This window comes from Marmota flaviventris, chromosome 4 (assembly GCF_047511675.1).
Source record: "Marmota flaviventris isolate mMarFla1 chromosome 4, mMarFla1.hap1, whole genome shotgun sequence".
In the NCBI taxonomy this organism is placed as follows: domain Eukaryota; kingdom Metazoa; phylum Chordata; class Mammalia; order Rodentia; family Sciuridae; genus Marmota; species Marmota flaviventris.
Window position 1 is genome coordinate 166,989,688 of NC_092501.1, and position 18,555 is coordinate 167,008,242.

At 61.7% G+C, this 18,555-nt stretch overlaps 1 protein-coding gene across 1 annotated transcript; it reads right to left on the reverse strand.

The window, feature by feature from the left end:
* Positions 1-7,161: 7,161 nt before the first annotated feature.
* Positions 7,162-12,680, reverse strand: Atp4b (ATPase H+/K+ transporting subunit beta). The gene is made up of 7 exons (XM_027938900.3): positions 12,528-12,680; positions 11,297-11,425; positions 10,141-10,254; positions 9,829-10,028; positions 8,849-8,905; positions 8,094-8,195; positions 7,162-7,704 (listed from the first exon to the last, which is right to left on the reverse strand). Exons 1-7 carry the CDS (start codon positions 12,637-12,639, stop codon positions 7,543-7,545), a joined length of 876 nt encoding a protein of 291 aa, XP_027794701.2. The 5' UTR covers positions 12,640-12,680; the 3' UTR covers positions 7,162-7,542.
* Positions 12,681-18,555: the final 5,875 nt, after the last annotated feature.

An 18,555-nucleotide genomic window follows, 5' to 3' on the forward strand; every position in this document is an offset into this window, starting at 1 on the left:
CCTTAATAACATGATGCAGAGATCTGTCATCTTGGGGCCATGAGCCAGTAGGCAAATACCCTGAAAATGCTGGAAGAATCCTGTGTCGGCAAAATGGCCCTTCAACAGAGAGATTAAATCATTCCCAGATAGAAGCCCAGGGCTTTACCGCCACAGGCCTGCCCTGCGGTCAGTGCACAAGAGTCCTGTAGGGTGAAATGAAGGTAGGCCAGAGGGTAACCTGATGCCAGATGGAGTCAGGAGCTCAGTGGACGTAAGGATGTGGCAGTTACAAAAGCTGGGACTGCAATGTTGGTTTGTTTTCTACATAATTTAAGAGACTAATGTGTTTAAAAGAAAAATTTGTTTTTGTGCACACGATGTATTGAGATGATCTCCCAGTATCAAACCCAAAGGTGTGGGACAGCTGTAAGGAGCCATTTCATAGGCTGTGGGAGGCGAGCCTGTATCCATGAATGGGTCACAACGTTCAGATGCCAAATGGTGCCACCATGGCAGCTGCACAGAACAGTTCTACAGTGTATCCACCCAGGAAATAAGGAAGGGGCTCGAATATTCTCAACCAGAAAAATCAACTAAACGCGAAGACAGCGGTTCGAGAAATGCGGGACGAGAAAAGCCTAAAGGGTAAACCATTAGAAGATGATGATGAGTAGTCACTTCCCCCAGGACAGACTGGCAGACGGATAAGATGCAAGATCAGTCTATGTTGTCCATCAGATTCCTCTCTTTAGTTCTGAGGACAAATAGATTACAGTAAAAGCGTGAAAGAGACATTCCATGCAGGCGGTCTCTGAGAAAGAGGTGGCCATGCTGATACAAGACAAAATAGGACTCGAATCAAGGAGATCGTAGAAGACAGGACCTTGGTACTGAAACAAGGTTCAGTAAGGAAGGACATAGAGCAGCTATGAAGATCCACGTGTCCAAGGGTCAGTCCTAAGGACGTACGAAGCCAAAGCATGGAAGTGAAGGGCGGGTGATGTTGGATACCTCACTCGATAATGGGTACAACAGGAAAAAGAGGACACAGTCCACCAGGCGGACCCCACCCACAGGACTCCCCCACTCCACAACCAGGCAGACCCCCCCCACGGGACTCCCCCACTCCACAACCAGTCAGACCCCCCCCACAGGACTCGCCCACTCCACAACCAGACCCCCCCCACAGGACTCCCCCACTCCACAACCAGGCAGACCCCCCCCAAAGGACTCCCCCGACTCCAGGCAGACCCCCCCACAGGACTCCCCCCACTCCACAACCAGACCCCCCCACACACAGGACTCCCCACTCCACAACCAGGCAGACCCCCCCCCACAGGACTCCCCCACTCCACAACCAGGCAGACCCCCCCACAGGACTCCCCCACTCCACAACCAGGCAGACCCCACAGGACTCCCCACTCCACAACCAGGCAGACCCCCCCCCACAGGACTCCCCCCACTCCACAACCAGGCAGACCCCCCCCACAGGACTCCCCCGACTCCAGGCAGACCCCCCCCACAGGACTCCCCCACTCCACAACCAGGCAGACCCCCCCACAGGACTCCCCCACTCCACAACCAGGCAGACCCCCCCCACAGGACTCCCCCACTCCACAACCAGGCAGACCCCCCCCACAGGACTCCCCCACTCCACAACCAGGCAGACCCCCCCCACACAGGACTCCCCCCACTCCACAACCAGGCAGACCCCCCCCCACAGGACTCCCCCCACTCCACAACCAGGCAGACCCCCCCCCACAGGACTCCCCACTCCACAACCAGGCAGACCCCCCCACAGCACTCCCCACTCCACAACCAGGCAGACCCCCCCCACAGGACTCCCCCACTCCACAACCAGGCAGACCCCCCCCCACAGGACTCCCCCCACTCCACAACCAGGCAGACCCCCCCCCCCCACAGCACTCCCCCACTCCACAACCAGGCAGACCCCCCCCACAGGACTCCCCGACTCCACAACCAGGCAGACCCCCCCCCACAGGACTCCCCCACTCCAGGCAGACCCCCCCACAGGACTCCCCCACTCCACAACCAGGCAGACCCCCCCCACAGGACTCCCCCACTCCAGGCAGACCCCCCCACAGGACTCCCCACTCCACAACCAGGCAGACCCCACCCACAGGACTCCCCACTCCACAACCAGGCAGACCCCCCCCACAGGACTCCCCCACTCCACAACCAGGCCGACCCCCCCACAGGACTCCCCCACTCCACAACCAGGCAGACCCCCCCCACAGGACTCCCCCACTCCACAACCAGGCAGACCCCCCCACAGGACTCCCCGACTCCACAACCAGGCAGACCCCCCCACAGGACTCCCCCACTCCACAACCAGGCAGACCCCCCCCACAGGACTCCCCACTCCACAACCAGGCAGACCCCCCCCACAGGACTCCCCCACTCCACAACCAGGCAGACCCCCCCACAGGACTCCCCGACTCCACAACCAGGCAGACCCCCCCACAGGACTCCCCCACTCCACAACCAGGCAGACCCCCCCACACAGGACTCCCCCACTCCACAACCAGGCAGACCCCCCCACACAGGACTCCCCACTCCACAACCAGGCAGACCCCCCCCCCAGGACTCCCCCACTCCACAACCAGGCAGACCCCCCCACAGGACTCCCCACTCCACAACCAGGCAGACCCCCCCACAGGACTCCCCACTCCACAACCAGGCAGACCCCCCCCACAGCACTCCCCCACTCCACAACCAGGCAGACCCCCCCCACAGCACTCCCCAACTCCACAACCAGGCAGACCCCCCCCCACAGCACTCCCCAACAGCGAAGGCGAGTGCCCAAGAAAGTCCCCAGGGCGCCAGCGAGTCTCCACCCATTGGAAGAGGCAGACCCATAAAGTGTTTCACTGACCACAACAGATGAAGTTAGAAATCAGTGACAAGCTGGAAAGTCCACAACGAGATGGGGAAATCAACACATTCTTAACTAATGGAAGTGGGAGCACAGGGAATAGCACATCCTTGGAGACAAATGAAGGCCAAGCGGCATGCCAAGACTGAGGGGCTCAAGCAGGGCCGTGCCAGGGTTCCACAGCTAGAAGCACATTAGAAAGAAGAGAAAGCTCAGGTTAGCAACTTACCTCTGCAGGTTCAGGAACTAGGAGAGGGTCAGGCTAAGCCCAGAGTCAGCCCAAGGAAGGGCACAATTCAAATCAGAACAGAGGAGAATGAAATGGAGAATAGTAAGATACAGAAAGATCCACAAAACCAGGAGGTCATCTGTGAAAAGTCCAACAGAATTGACAGAGCTCTAGCTGGATTACTAGTAGGAAAGAAAAAGAAGACTTAGATCAGAAATGCAAGTGGCATTTTTATGGATTCTGTAGAAATAAGGATGTGAGAGAATGCCGTGAACAAGTGTGCAACACACCTGGAAGCCAGATGAGACGGGCAGCTTCCTAGAAACAAACCCGCCGAGAAGAGAAAAGTCTCTATAAGGAGATTGATTCAGTTCTCCAAATCTCCCAGCAGAGAAAACAGTGTCACCAGTGGTTTTTACCGAATACTCAGAAAATAACACCAGTCCTCAAACTTCTTGAAAAAATATTGAAAGTCAAAGCATGAAAAAGGTATTCCATGCAGGCAGGAGGACCCTCACTGACTCTCCTCGAAGCCAGCGTCACCTGGCTCCCAAAGCCACAAGGGCCCTGCGAGGGAAGGAAGGCTCTGGCCAGTGTGCTTAAGAGCACTGGTATGGGAGACCTCAGTCAGATGCCAGCAGGACAGCAGGACCCCGACCCCGACCCCGACCAAGCAGGACTTCAACGCCAGGGGCTCAGCACGCAGACCCCATCGAGGTAGGGCGCAGTCAGGGCTGCGCAGGGCAGCACGGGCAGTTCCTGTCTCCCACACTGTATGGTCAGGGTGCGCGTGCTGACTGCAGAAGGAAACCCTTATAGAGTGAAAGTGACACCCGAGTTCTCCCTGGACTTAGCTCACTGCTGCTGGTGGGTGGGTTGGCATGAGCGCAGCCTGGCAGCCATGCGGCTCCCGGGGGCGGGCCCAGCCCGCCGCCAATTTCTTCTTCCTTCCGGGTTCTTGTAGGATCCAAAGACTGAGATCCACAGAGCACGATGAGTGTACCAGTAGGATTCACTGACGATCAGAACTTGTGCAGTAAAAGAAAGGACTCTGAGCGTGTTTCCTCGGAAGGTGTGCCGGTCCCGGGGTTTATGTAGCACACACGGCACTGCTAGGGGTCCAGACTTATGCAGATTATGCTGAGGACGTACCAGTGCTATTGGCCCAAACTTAAGCCAGTTGGGTTTGGAAACGTTCTAATGCTATTGGTCAGTTCTGGAGTCCTGCTTCCACTCAGGTCTGCCCACTTCCATGTTCTCCTGGCGGGTCAGGAAGTGGGAGGTTGGGGTCACAGGCTGCAGCGTTGTGTTGAGCCTGCTCCTGCAGCAGGCTCTGTGCTGTGCCAGGCCTGGCCGCCCTGCAGTGGCCGTTGGGTGGTCTTGGCCCCCTCAGGGCGCTGAATTGCTGTGCCTGCATAGGGGGGCTCTGTGTTGCCATGGGGGTGCTCAACACCCCTTTCCCACCCACCCAGGCCGCCCTCCACCAGTGGTCCCGCTGTGCCGGGAGCTGTATCTAAATGACGTCCTGTGAGGTGGCCAAGACGGAAGGCCTCTGCCTAAGGGCAGGAGGTGGTGCCCACCTCTGCCGCTGTCTTCAGCATGGCGCTGCAGGGTCCAACCAGGGCGACCAGAAAGGAGAAACACGATGCCCCTGTTGGGAAGGAGGAAGCAGAGTTTGCCAGTTGCAATGACAGACAGCCTTCTGTGTTGAAGACCCCGAGGCCCCTACAGTGCTGTTAGGAGAGCCACAGAGGGCCACACGCGTGAGCAAGGCATGGCGCTTCTGTGCCTGATGAAGCGGCTGGCAGGAAGCCGGCTGCACAGTACTGTCCCACGTGCCACAGGGGAGAAGGCACGGGCAGGAGGTCTGCAGGACTTGCTGAGAGGGGTCAAGACCAGGGAGAAGAGGCACTGGGTGTCCGGGACTGGACACAGCACTGTGAGTCCGCTTCCCGGGCCTGGTCTTGGGCCACATGCCGCCCTGTTGGAATCCTGGGCTTTGTCTGCCGGAAGTCTCAGGGCTTTGGGAATCCCACGAATCCCCAAGACCATCCTGCAGGAGCAGAGACGGAGAACTTCATTCTTCACTCCTGACTTCAAACCTGCCACAAGCCACCGTCGCCAACGCCCTGACGCCAGCAGGACAGCCAGGACGCCTCGCATCTGACCCAGCTTCTGACGGAGGTCCCAAGGCGGTCGCAGGGGTGCTGGGGCAGGTGGTCCACAGGCAGGTGCGTGGAGCCCACTCTGTGTGGCCACGCATGGACGTGAGACGGGAGGACAGTGACCACAGCACTGCGAGCTTGTGGATGGATGCTGGTCTGGACAGGATGCCTTCAGCCCAGGTTACCAGGGAGCCACAGGCGGCGGGGAAGTCGGAAAGCCACACCTGGTAGGGCTCAAGGTGGAGAGATAAGCAGACAGACCGACAGACAGGCTCCCCTCCAAGGAAGGGCAGGGGCCAAGAGTCAGCACCGTCATCACCCTGAAAGTGTAAAGTGACATAGAGACACTGCCGCCTGCCACCAGGATGGCTGCTGGCACTGCTCAGCCCAGCGTGGCCACCGCCAAGAGGAGAGGAGGGGGCCTGGCCATGGCTCTGTGGAAGGCTCGGAGCTTCTGGTAGGTGAGCCTAGGGGGCAGAGGACAGGCCGTGGGGTGTGCCCTCAAGCGGGGTTCGACCCCTGCCCCTTTGCTCTGCTTCCTGGCCAGGCACTCCTGCCTGAAGCAGTGGACCCACTGGTCCCTTTTCCTTTCCAGGACCTTTCCTCTTGGTAAGTCGCTGTGTCTCGGGTACTTGTCATAGTGGCAGACAGCTGACTGGCACATGTGTGTGGAGAAGCTGGGTCCTGAGCACTGGTGGGAATGTCACTGCGGAAGACAGATGGCTGCTCTTAGCTACCACCGAGTGCTCTCTGGCACGCAGCTCCACTTCTGGGTACTCAGGGCAGCTCCCGGCCGGAGCCACACGCCAACCTTCACGCTGTGGTGCTCACGATAGCCTGCACAGGCCTCCGCGACCCCTCCTTGGGAGCTCCTGTGACCCCTGTGTGTGGTGACGGGGCTGGCCGTGGGGCCCAGGGTCTGCAGACTCCTGTCTGGAACCGCTGCCCTCCCCCTGAGTCCAGTCTTCTTCCTGTCAGGGGCCGCTCTCCCTTCTGCCTCTGCTGCAGTCAGGCCTTGGCCACCTGGCTGGCCCCTGTCACCCTGCCCCGTGAGTGTGCAGGAGGTGCGAGCCTCACCTCCTTATTGGAAGGAAACACTCCAATGACAAGTTGACCCCGAGAGGACCTCCCATGCCCAGAGTCCAGCTGCCCAGCACAGCGTCGCTGGAGCTCAGATGGCAGGACGTGGCCCTGCACCCGACGGCCGAGCCGGAGTCCCACAGGAGCCTCTGAGCCGTGCTCGGGAGGGCTCTGCCCTGAGGCCTCCCCAAGCAGCCACGGGACCCCTTCGTCCGTCACCTGGTTCCTGGTACTGAGGGGCCTGCTGTGTTCTCTGCCCTGGCTGCCCCACCCTGCCCTTCCTGTGAGGGGCACCTGGGGGGCCCAGGCTGTTCTGAGACCTGGACACAGTGAGTCAGTCTCCGTGATCCCGCACACTCGCAGCGGGCAGTGCAGGCGTCTGGTCCCGCCCAGTCAGCCTCGTGGGAGACCCGAGGTTGGGGGCTTCGTGGCTGTGTGTGCAGGGTGGCATTCAGTGCCGCCTGCTGCAGCTCTCCTTGCAGCGGGCGCCATGGGGCCTCGCATGGCTGCTGGAGGAGGTCTGCCTGTGGGCTGCACCATCTCAGGTTTCTGTGAAGGGGCCAGTTTTGGAGGAGGAATCATCCAGGGAAGCTGACCAGTGCCCAGGTGACCTGGCTTCTTGACGTCCGTGTTATGGGCTCCTGACTCCCTCTCCTGCCTCCCTCTGACGCCAGCCTCCCAGGCGGCCCCTCAGCAGGCCTGCATCTTTTCCCTGGGCTGAAGTTAAGCTTTGAAAGGGGTTTTCCAAGAAGGAAGCATTTGATTTTAGTCCGTTTTTCTCCGTGTCAGGACAGAGGGACTGTTTTAGGTAGAGTGAGAGTCACTTGAACATGCTTTATTTTTACAGCTCGAGACTTGCATTCTTAGGAGCGAGAGTCCCGAGGCACGTACGTGAGCATCCCCACGGCAGTGCCTTGCAGCTTACAGCGCACCGGGGCTGCTTCCTGCTGAACACCAGCAGGCCCAGGGGGAGGTGCTGTTCGTGAGGGTGAGGCATGACCTCCCAGGCCTCACCCCCCGCGACTTGAGCCTCCACCACAGCCTCCAGTTCCCTCTGGCACAGGGTGAGCCTCAGCGGGAACAGCAGCAACCCCTGTGGGTCACAGGAGCGCCTCTCCAGCAGCCCAGAGCAGCAGGGTCCCAGGTGACCTGCGGGGCCAGGGAGGTAGGCCTGGAGCCCAGTGGCTGCCTCACTCCTGGATTCTGAGTTTGAATTCCACCTTCCCTTCGTAGGGGTCATGGGGGTTGTCGAAGGTCACGTGCTCCGCGAGAATCTTGCACACGATGACAACCTCTGTGTTGGTGGGGACGTTGAGCAGCTTGGCTGCCACCAGAGGGTTGCTGTAGTGGGGCTGGAGTGGAGGCCAGGGGTGAGATGTTGAGAACCCCGTGGTACCAAAAGCCCAGCCAGGCAAGTGCTGGTGGGGGCGGGGTGACCCGGAACGCCTCCCCCACGGTCCCCATGCTGGTCTGGAGGGACACAGTGTGGGCTAACTGTGGCCAGAGCTGCCTGCAGCACAGAGGGGACGCTCTGAGCGGTACGTGCGGTGGGAGGGGCTCTGAGCGCTGTGCTGTCAGGGAGTTGGACACGCGTGTCTCTGCGTCATCACGAGAATGCTGTTTGGGAGTTGGCAGGCCGTGGACAGGATTGGCACGTCACGGTCTTTGCTTGGGTTTTAGAGGAGAACGGTCACGCTTTTCTTTGGGGCCACTGCAGGCTGCGGAGCGAGGCCATACCTACCTGGGCTTTCTTCCCGTAGTAGGGGAAGTAGTGCAGGCTGAAGGTGCCGTTGGGTGGGTAGTAGGCCACCTGCAGGGGCCCCGCACCCCGGGGGGGCCCGTCCTGTGGGGAGAGCCAGGGCTGAGTTGGGTGCCGGGTGGTGCCTGTGCACAGGACCGCCTGCTGTCACGGGCCCCACGGCTTTCACGTGCCTGCCCGGGTGTCCTGGCAGTGACGGGGGCTGGCTTGGAGGTGGTGGCCCGTGTACTCCCAGCCGGCCCACGCCAGGCCTGCACCACTCAGGAGAAAGCCCCAGCAGACTGCCCCCCCCCCACCGCAAGGACAGAGGTGGACGCCACCTGGGGCCACCTGGTGGGACGTGTCCTGTCGGTGGGCCGAAGGCCGCATGTGGACCTCTTGGGCAGCTCAGTGCTAAAAGCAAACCCTAGAATATGTCAGTGGCAGTAGTTTTGGGAAAAAATCTGGGATTTGCCCGAGCGTCCTGCCAACCCCCCGGCAGCCCCATACTGGCCTGATTGAATGGCCATGGCTTTTAGGGACCTGAAAAACTTTTGTAAATAATCCAGTAAGAGGACAAGGCGATATGGTACAATGTGGTCTCTCCAGACTGGGGCACCTTGAAGAGCTGGTGAGATGTCGCAGATGCCCCGCAGGCCACAGTGAGGGGCCGCACCTCACCCTGCGCTCGCACCACAGGCCTGGCCATGGGCAGCTGCCTGGGCGTGTCCCCATGAGCCTCCAGTGGCTATACTTACCAAGAAAGTGCAGTCCACTCGGGGGGCCGTGTCGTTGCTGGGCAGGAACCTGACAATCTGGAAGGAGAGGTGTGTGTGCCCTGTGTGGACAGTGCCGTGGCTGCCGCCCCTCTGAGGAGCCCGTGCAGGTCACCCGCACACTCAGAGCCAGGCCCCAGGTGCAGGGGTCGGAGTGGGACTGAGTCCTGGTCAGGCCACGTGTGGCCTCAGTGTGGTGTGGGTGGGTGGCTGAGCAGCAGGCCTCAGGCCTGCGGCTGGCTTCTTCCGGCCCACACTCGAGGCCCCTCAGGACGTGCACACCTGCCCCCGGCACCTGCCCCAGCCCCAGCCGCCCCTCCTGAGCTCTGGGCAGGACCTGCCACTGATGGAATGCAGCTGCTGTGGTCCCAAGGGAGTCTGGGCACGGTCCTCCTGCCAGGCAGCTCTGGGGACACTCTGGCCAGCCACAGGTTCCCGTGATGGGTACCGTGCCACAGTGTACAGCTCCCTCAGGGCACTGCCGAGAGTCCCAGTGGCCGGCCAGTCTCTGGATCGGTGATCTTGCCCCTTTGCCTAGCCAGTTGCTGCCCCTAGGCCTCAGCCTCCACGTCACCCCCATTGTCCCGCCAGGCCAGCTGCATTCTGCACTCCGCTGTCTGCCCGTGTCTGTTCTCACAGGCAGGAGGGATGGCCCCAGCCTGGGACACCATTCCCAGCCCCAGCACCTCCCACTGTGCTGAGCGGAGGGCCCCTCTGTGCCCGACCCTGGGGGTCCCTGATCCTGGTGGAGGCTCCTGGCCCCTCCCAGCCCCTGCCTGGCCCTGGCGTCCCCTTAACTGCCCTGCGTCCTGCTCCTTCTCAGCACCTCGCGGAGGGCTGAGCAGGTGGCTTAACTCATGGTCAAGAGTCTAGGGTGAGGGGACAAGCCCGGCGCAAAGGGCCGGGGCAGACCCAGGCTCGGCCTCTTGCCGAGGCAGAGGAGGCCAGCCCTCGAGGCTCACCCTGTTCATCTTAATGATGAAACACGGCTTTCCTTCCCCAAAGCCGAAGTCGGGGTCCGGCCGGCCGGAGCAGTTCTGCAGCATGTCTGTGGTGAACTTGCAGGAGAACTTGGTGTGGTTGGGAGCCCTGAAGCTCTCCTGGAAGAAGTACTGCTCAGAGGTGCAGTCCACGTTGTCCTGCTGGGCCGCGGGGGAGTAGCCTGGGGGAACAGGGGCCTGCCAGCGCCGTCCGGCCTCCGCCCTCTGGAGCCAGAGCCCAGCCCTGAGGACTTCCGTGGAGAGTGGGGAACTGGCGAGGGCCGTCCCGCCTACCTGCCAGGAAGCTGTGGAGGCTGTGTGTGAGGCCCGCCCAGGAGCTGCGGTCGGAGACGTTGTAGCAGATCTGCAGCCCTCTGTCCCCGTACACGTCCGGCCTCAGGGTCACCCCTGGGGAGAGAGTGCCACGGTGTCTCCCGGAGCCCTGCCACGCGGGGTCCAGCCTTGCACAGAGTGGTTGGAGGCAAGTGCAGCCTGGGAGACTGGGGCAGGCTGGCCTCAGGGCAGGGCCTCTCCCGGGAAGGAAGCCACAGCCAGGCTCTCGATGGAGACTCGGGGGCTCTGAGGACACGTGGCCCTGGGACCCCTGCCTGAGAGCCAGGAGGAGCAGGGCTGCTGTGAGGTGGGGCCTGGCCCAGGAAGGTCCAGAGCAGGCCCCGAGGAGCAGGTGGCTGGCAGGACTGCGCTCAGTCACACGGCCGTCACTGTCATGGGCTCCGGGAAACTGCAGCTCAACACACAGACACCTTCTCTGGTCCGGCTCAGTTCCCAGGTTGTGTGGGTGGGAGAGTAGGAGTCAAAGCCAAAGCCGTCCTCGCGGCCACGGGTACTGCACGTCCTCAAGCACCCTCCTTCCCGGCCTGCGGGGCTCACCTCGTGCTCTGGGCCACCCCCATGCTCCCCCATTTCCAAGGCTGCTGAAGACCCCTGTCCTGGCCTCAGGTTCCGGCCACGGCACCACAGAGCTTGCTGGTGCCCAGTGTCCACCTTGGCAGCCTGCTCCTGTCTACGTGAGAAGAGGCTGTTTCTGGGCGTTGGAAGGCAACAGCTCGACCTGGTGTGAAGTGAGAACCTTCGGAGCACCTTAGGGAACCACTGGCACTTCCTCCTCGGCCCCCGCCGCCAGGCCCACCTCTCCCTCATCCTCTGGGCATGCGGGGTGTCCCACTCTGCCCTCTCCAAGTCCTTCCTCCCTTGTCTCCAGGCCCTGCCAGCTTCCTCCTGTGTCCTCCCAGCGACGTCCTGCGTGCTCGTGGCCATGGCCACCAGCGAGAGCGCCGTCCTCCTCTCTGACAAGTGCTGTTGGGATGTTAAAGCTGAAGCCACGTCGACTTGGAGACCAGATCTGTCGCTCACGGAGAAAGCTGAGCCATCCCTGCCACCGCCCGCGGGCGGTGGAGCCCGGCTCAGGGCTGTGTCCTTCTGCGCTTACCTGGTGACTTTAGCTGGTCCTGGTAGTCAGGTGTGTACGGGTCAATAGTCTGCATCAGGACGTAGAGGCACAGGGCAAAGAGCCCCGTCATGACCACGTAGAAGGCCACGTAGTACAGGCTGATCCACACTGCAGGAGAGTGGGGCAGGAGAGGGGTCAGGAGAGTGGGGTCTGACTCCAGGGGTGGGTGGCCACCCTGTCTCCAGCAGGGCTGGCACCGCAGAGCTGCCGGGGTCCCAGGGGGACACTCCTGGCCAGCAGAGCCTCAGCAGGGAGGTCAGGTCCTGAAGGATGCTCAGGGCTCACTCTGTGGGGAGCTCAAGAGCCACCAGCAGGGCATCCCTGGGTGGCTTTGGGCAGGCCTGTTGGCAGCGAGGGCATTCTGTCCCCTGCAGTGGGTGGGAGGCCACCTGGACTTTTTCTCCCCATCTCCAAGGAAGGGTGTCGGCACCCACTGTGGCCATGAGGGAGGGAGGGGCTGCGGCCTGCGGGCCTCACCCTGCAGCGTCTGGCTCACAGAGCGGAGGGCAGCCTCTGGGGAGCCGGAGGCCTCTGGGGACCCTGGCTTCCCGCTGAGGGGCAGGGTCTACACAGATAGGGACCCCCATGGCAAACAGGACCCTGGGGACCGAGGGAGGGGCGCCTCGGGGGGCAAGACACCAGGCCTGTTCTCGGGCCCCGGGTTTAAAGGCCGTACCAGCGAGCAGAGTGGAAAGGAGCCCTGGCCTCCAGGGTCACGAGAGCCGGGCCACTCACTAGGGACGGGGGAAGCCAGCGAGCACAGAGAAGTGCCGGCAGGCCTGACGGAGGCTCCCAGGGGAGGGGCAGCTCCAGGGCCAGGGCGAACGCCGGGGATGTCACGGTCACCCACAGGCTTGGGCCAGTGACACGCACAGGTCAGGCCTGAGAGGGTGACGTGTGACGAGGGGTGTGATGAAGAACAGGCTGACACCCGCCCCTGAGTGCCCACTGGGAGAGCCCCCTCCCCGTGGGTGCCACAGGGGCTCTGTCCCCCCTGCTGGGGCCAGCTGGGCTGGCCGCAGGCCCTCCCTCCAGCAGGGTCCTGTGTGAGCGCCCACCTGGCTGTCCAGGGCCACTGCTGCGTCCCACCAGAACCCGGCAGCCACAGCCTCTCCTGCAGTCTGGTCCTCCTGGCCAGTGGTCTTCTGCCCCCTTCCCACACCACCCTGGACGGGCGCCCTGAGCAGCGCCCCGCCGGGCCCTCACGTACCCCACCGGATCGGGGTGCGGCCCAGCATCTGCCCCGTGTCGGGGTTCCAGCAGTAGTTCTGGAACTCAGCCATGCGCTGGCTGCAGGACTTTTTCTCCTGCAGCGCGGCCATGTCCCTGGTGATGCCAGCTCCTGCTGAGACGGGCAGTGGCCCTGCGGTCTTATAGTCTCCTGGGCGTCAGAGGCACCAGGAGGCCTTATCAGCTCTCCAAACACGGGGCTGCTCCCCAGGCGCTCCCCTGCTATCACGCCTCCTCCCTGTCCCAGGCACCTGGGTGGCCCCCAGGACACCCTTGGGGTGCCCTTGGCAGGCACTGCTCTGATAGCCATCAAGGGCACGTCTCCCTCAGGAGGCAACACTCAGAGCAGCGGAGGCCAGGCCAGGCCTGGGCACAGCCCTCCACTCACGGGCTTGCTGCCTCCAGTGGCCTGGCAGGGAGGGCGGCCTCCTGCCTGTGGAGCTGGACTGGCCCCGAGGCCCCGAGGCTCCGGGTCATGGAAGCCCCCCCAGCCGTGGCATCTGCAGCTGCGTCCCAGCAGGCGGTGTGGCCATGTGGGGCAATTCGCATGCTCTCAGAGCCCACGAGGACAGTTGGGGGTGCAGGTGTGGGTGTGAATGGGCCACATGTGGAGGGCAGAAAGCCCGATGCTGCCCAGCTGAGACTGCCCATGAGACGGAAGAGCTCCGGGGCGACCCCGTGGGTCTACCTGGACTCCTGTGGTGACCTGATGAACCATCCTGTGCCTGACCTCAGGCCCTGGGCCCACTGCTGACTCGGAGCCTCAGGGTAGTGCTGTGTGGACTGGGGCTCTGGGAGGCAGTCCAGCCCTCACAGCCTGTGGGTGCTGGGATCTTTGTGGCCATTGTCTCCAGACGAGGTCCTTTCTGGAGGCCTGAGCTGTGTGAACAGCACCTCTGAGGTCAGAACAGCCTCTGCACACGCCCCTTAGACCTCAGCAGGTTCCCCGCGACGTTTCTGAGAGCCTGGCTCTGGGCTCGGATGACGGGGACCGCGTGCCCACCCTGCTGCCCCGTCTCTGGCTGGCCTAGTGCAGAGTCAGGGCTCTGGCCACCACCCAGTGGTGTCAGTGGAGACCACACGAGGAGCCCGAATTCCCACCTGCCTAGTTCACAAGGAGGACCTGGACTTGTACCTGTGCACAGTCCTGGCCAAGCCCCTTGTGATGCCCGAGTCAGAGATGACCAGACCGAACAGAGGAGCCAGTGACGTGGGAGGTGAGGTTTCCGTAGGTGATGGCTTGTCACTCTGAGAACCAGGAGGATGAAAAGGAAAGTGCCATCTGTACCTGCCAACGTCAGGCAACGGGCGTGAGATCCATGGACCTGGATGACCAGTCCACAGCAACGACAGACAGGCCCACGGCCAGGAAAACTGGGACACCTGAGGAAAGACAAGGGAACAGGGACACTGCAGAGGACAAAGTGGACCTGTGACCCCCGTGGCCACCACTGAGTCAGAGCCTGCAGGATCCGCCACGGCCTGCAGCCCCTGGAGCCTGCTGCACGGGCCCAGGCCTTCAGCACAGGACCTGGGGGAGACTCCAGGGCCAAACCAAGCAGGAGAAACAGAAGAGACGCCAGTGGACGTGAAACAGAGAGCGGTGGAGGGCGTCCATGAGACAAAGGCTGCTCCTTTGACCAGATCAATAGGGTTGACAAACACCTCGTAAGAGAGGAGACACCGTCACCAGGGTCAGGAGTGAGAGGGGTGTCACCCAGCTCCTGCGTGGGGATGGGACTCAGGGGCCCTCGACCCTCAGGTGGCCCTATTTTCTATTTTATTTAGAGACAGGGTCTCACTGAGTTGCTTGGTGCCTCGCTTTTGCTGAGTCTGGCTTTGAACTCGCATCCTCCTGCACCAGCCTCCCCAGCTGCTGGGGTGACAGGCGGGCGCCCCCACAGCTGGCAACACCCATTCTTCACTCTATCTTCTAGAAAATAGAGGGCAAGAGATACTTCCCAACCCAACTTAAGACCAGTGTTAGCCGGATCCTAAAACCAGATAACAGACAAGTGACGGTGGACCAGTGGCCCTCGGGAACAAGGACACAAATGTCCTTTAAAATGTGGGCAACTAGACATGAATTGGCGTGAACACACTTTATATAAAGATGTGAAAAATCGTGCTCTCTAAGTGTAATAAGAATTGTAATACATTCCGCTGTCGTGTATTTAAAAAAATAAAATCAATAAAAAAATAAAAATAAAACAAAATAAAATGTGGGCAACTGAATCCAACAATGTATGAAAGCACACTCTGTGCTCAAGTGGGATGGCAAGCGGGTTTGACGTAGAGAAATCGATCCAAGAAACAGCACATTTACAGGACAGAGAGCGAGTCCCATGACTGTGTCCATTGATGAGGACGAGCATCTGACTGCACTCAGCCCCCGAGGCAGGAAGCCACGTGGGAGCAGGGAGTCCACTCAGTTTGACTAAAAGCATCAACCCACGCCTCAACAGGAGGGGGAGCAGGTGGGCTTGCTTGCCCCAGGCGGGGCCGCCGCAGGGCACCCGCTGACGGGCTCCCACTCAGCTTTGCACCGAGGTTCTTGTCAGCACAGCGGACGGGGAGGAAAGGAGAGCATTCGGGGGCAGGAGACCCGCTGCCCCGTCCGCAGGCGCGCTGGCACATGGAGGGGACTGCCGGTCAGTGGTGGGGCCAGGTTGCCAGACTCCAGACCAATGTAAAGAGCCAGCTGTGTTTGCAGGGTAAGAAACAGGCGTGTGCACGCTAGAATGAAAGTGCAGAGCCGTTACAGGGCTCCAGCCCGAAGGACACCAAGGTGCCGATCTGGCAAGACGCGAGGACGACGGAGGTGACACCCTCTGGGTGGGCGAGGAAGTGAGGCCGGACTCATGGAGGCCCAGGTCCCAGCTCAGTAGAGACGCAGATGCTCCCCAGTCAACGTACAGGCCTAAAACAACTTATCAACGTACAAGCAAGAAGCCAGGTGTGGGGGCGCCCACCTGTGATCCCAGAAGCTCGGGAGGCTGAGGCAGGAGGACCTCAAGTTCAAAGCCAGCCTCAGCAAAATGAGGTGCTAATCAACTCAGTGAGACTCTGTTTCTAAAAAAAATACAGAAACTGGGGCTGGGATGTGGCTCAGTGGTCGAGGGCCCCTGAGCTCAATCCTTGTTATCCCCGCTCACACTCACACACAAAATCCAAGCAAGATCACTTTGGAGATAGAGACAGGAATCATTCTAGAATTTATACAGAAAGCCAAAGGATCTAGAATAGGTCGGATATTTTCTTCTACATTCTGAAGAGTTCTTTGAAAGTGTTTTTGAGAACAAAGAATATAGTGGGAGGATAGGTCTGCCCAGCTCCAGAGCTGGTTACAGCCCCAGTGACCAGGACTGTGACCTGAGGCCAGGGGAGGTGCAGCTCAGGGCGGACAGACCCATGCAAATGCGCCCCACCGACTCCTGCAGAGGTGCAGGGGACATCCGAGGCATGGAATAGCCTTGCTCCAGGTGCAGGCAGCTGGGCCTGTAGCAGACACTGGACCCCAGCCTCAGGCCTTGCCCACACGAAGCCCCTGGGCCACGAACTCTAGGTGAAACGTCAGGAAAGACACGGGAGGGTCTTCAGGAGCCATGGCTGGGGGAGTCGGGCTGGACAGCAGGCCCAGCCTGTGAGAAGGAACGTGGGCCACGTCTGCTCGGTGAGCCTACGTAAGGAGACCACAGAGGCAGCGGCCGGGAGGAGACCTGGAAACCACACGCTGACAAGGGACCTGCCCGGGACACAGAAAGTGGACCCTCCAGGTGGAAGCGAGGGCATGCACAGAGGACACCAGCACGAGCCCTCAGGAAGTGCAGGTCGAAGCCACCAGGGCCACCAGCACCTGCAGGACTCTGAGGAGGCAGAGCTCCTGTGGCCATGAGAGAGGCCTGGTGGGCGGCCCCGGTGGGCCACTGCCCAGAGAGCAAACACCCCTGCCACATGACCCGAGTGACACTCAGGGACACTCACCATGTCCACAGCGGCTCCTCTCGGGCAGCTGGACACTGCGGGTCGAGCAGGCCTGCTCTGGGTCCAGGTGGACAGAGGGTCGAGCAGGCCTGCTCTGGGTCCAGGTGGACAGAGGGTCGAGCAGGCCTGCTCTGGGTCCAGGTGGACAGAGGGTCGAGCAGGCCTGCTCTGGGTCCAGGTGGACAGAGGGTGGAGCAGGCCTGCTCTGGGTCCAGGTGGACAGAGGGTCGAGCAGGCCTGCTCTGGGTCCAGGTGGACAGAGGGTGGAGCAGGCCTGCTCTGGGTCCAGGTGGACAGAGGGTCGAGCAGGCCTGCTCTGGGTCCAGGTGGACAGAGGGTCGAGCAGGCCTGCTCTGGGTCCAGCTGGACACTGCGGGTCGAGCAGGCCTGCTCTGGGTCCAGGGGTCTGTCGTACACGCCGACCTAGATGGCCCCCCAGAGCCATGTGAGTGCAGAGCTGGTCTGGGGGCCACTGTGTGAATCCACGCAGAGAGCATCCTCGAAATGCCCAAGTGCCTCAGACTGGTGGTCCACGGGGTGGGCAGGGCAGGCGTGTGGCCACCGAGGCAGCACAGGGCCCTGCTGCCCTGCTGTGCTGTGCTCCGGGCTTCTCTATGGTTCCTGCCACGGCTGCCAATCAGCAGTTACTACCGACCAGAGGGTCAGTGGAGAAAGGACTTCCAGAGACCAGGAGTTTGGCCTCGAGGCACAGATGCCCCTTTCGGCCACGTCTGCTAGGTCCAAGTCACCCTGGGGCAGCAGGAACCTGCCGTCATCCTGGGTGCTCTGTGGCTGAGCAAGGGGCAGCGGGTCCTTTCCATAGGACACCTCTGTGCTCACCTCTAGTGCAGTCCTCTCCCTCAGCCCTGGGTCTCATGTGGGCCATGACATGGGAGTCCCCTGGGAGCCCCCAGAGAGGCGGGTCTGCACCGGCCAGGCCCACCGACATGGGACGCTCCTGCAGGGTCTCTGGGTGACTGTCCTGGCTCGGACACCGGGGCAAAGGCAGCAGAGGCCACCCGTACTAACAATACCATGAGAACCCTGTCCCCTCTGACCCTGGTGACGGGAAGGCGTTAAAGTGGTTGGCCCAAGGTCACCTCCTCCTAGGGGGCAGGGCTGACCTAGTGCAGTCTCCCGGGGACGACACGATGCTGTTCACCTCAAATATTTACTCACTAGCACCTGCCACAGTCCTGCCGGAGGCCATGGGGACGTGGCCGCCCAGCCGGGAGGTTCCCGAGGACTGGCGGGCAGCACCCCCGCCCACCTGCACGAGGCGGGCTGGCCACACAGTCCTCCGGCCTCCCTGGGCGTGGGCACTCTCCCTTCCTGGCCTTGTCCCCTGCCCTCTGTAAGTGGAACAACCGCCCTCCGTCTCCTTCTGCAAGCCACGCTGAGCCCTGCTGTAGGCTGGGACCCCGGGGAGCCTGCCCCTGGAGCTGGGGGCTGCCTGTCCTCCCAGGAGGACCTGCACGCCCTTGAGTGTCCCAGCTACGTCTCAAGGTGTCCCAGGACGCCCTCCCTGAGTCAGCTGTGCCCACCTGGGGCCTGGGTGTGCCCCTGGTGGGCCGCTGCCCAGGTCCCGGCCTCGCCCGTCCTCTCCCGCCTGACTCGGGCTGTGCCTGGGCGGCTCAGAGTCTCCGGCTCCCTGGCTGGCGTCACCTGAGCAACCCTGCTGAGGAGAAAGTGACCTGGAGCTGCCCGCTCGGTGTGCCGTGCCCTCACCCCTGGACACCCCTGGACAGCTCTTGTGGGGTTCTCCTCTCTCAGTTCCTCATGGCTGGAGGTTTGCTTCTTGCTGTAATTTCCTTAGAATAAAAATGGATGACCGGCCATCCTCACAGAGGACACCTCCACTGACTCCCTGACCTTGCTGGCCAGGGTCCCACGAGGACAGGCGCAGCCCCCTGGGGCCTGGGTTTGTCCTTCCTGTGGGAAACGCAGGTGTCTGGCTGCAGGGGGCTGAGCTGCCCCTGGCTGATCCGCTTTGGGGCAGCTTAGGGGATTTCTTTTTCTGGACC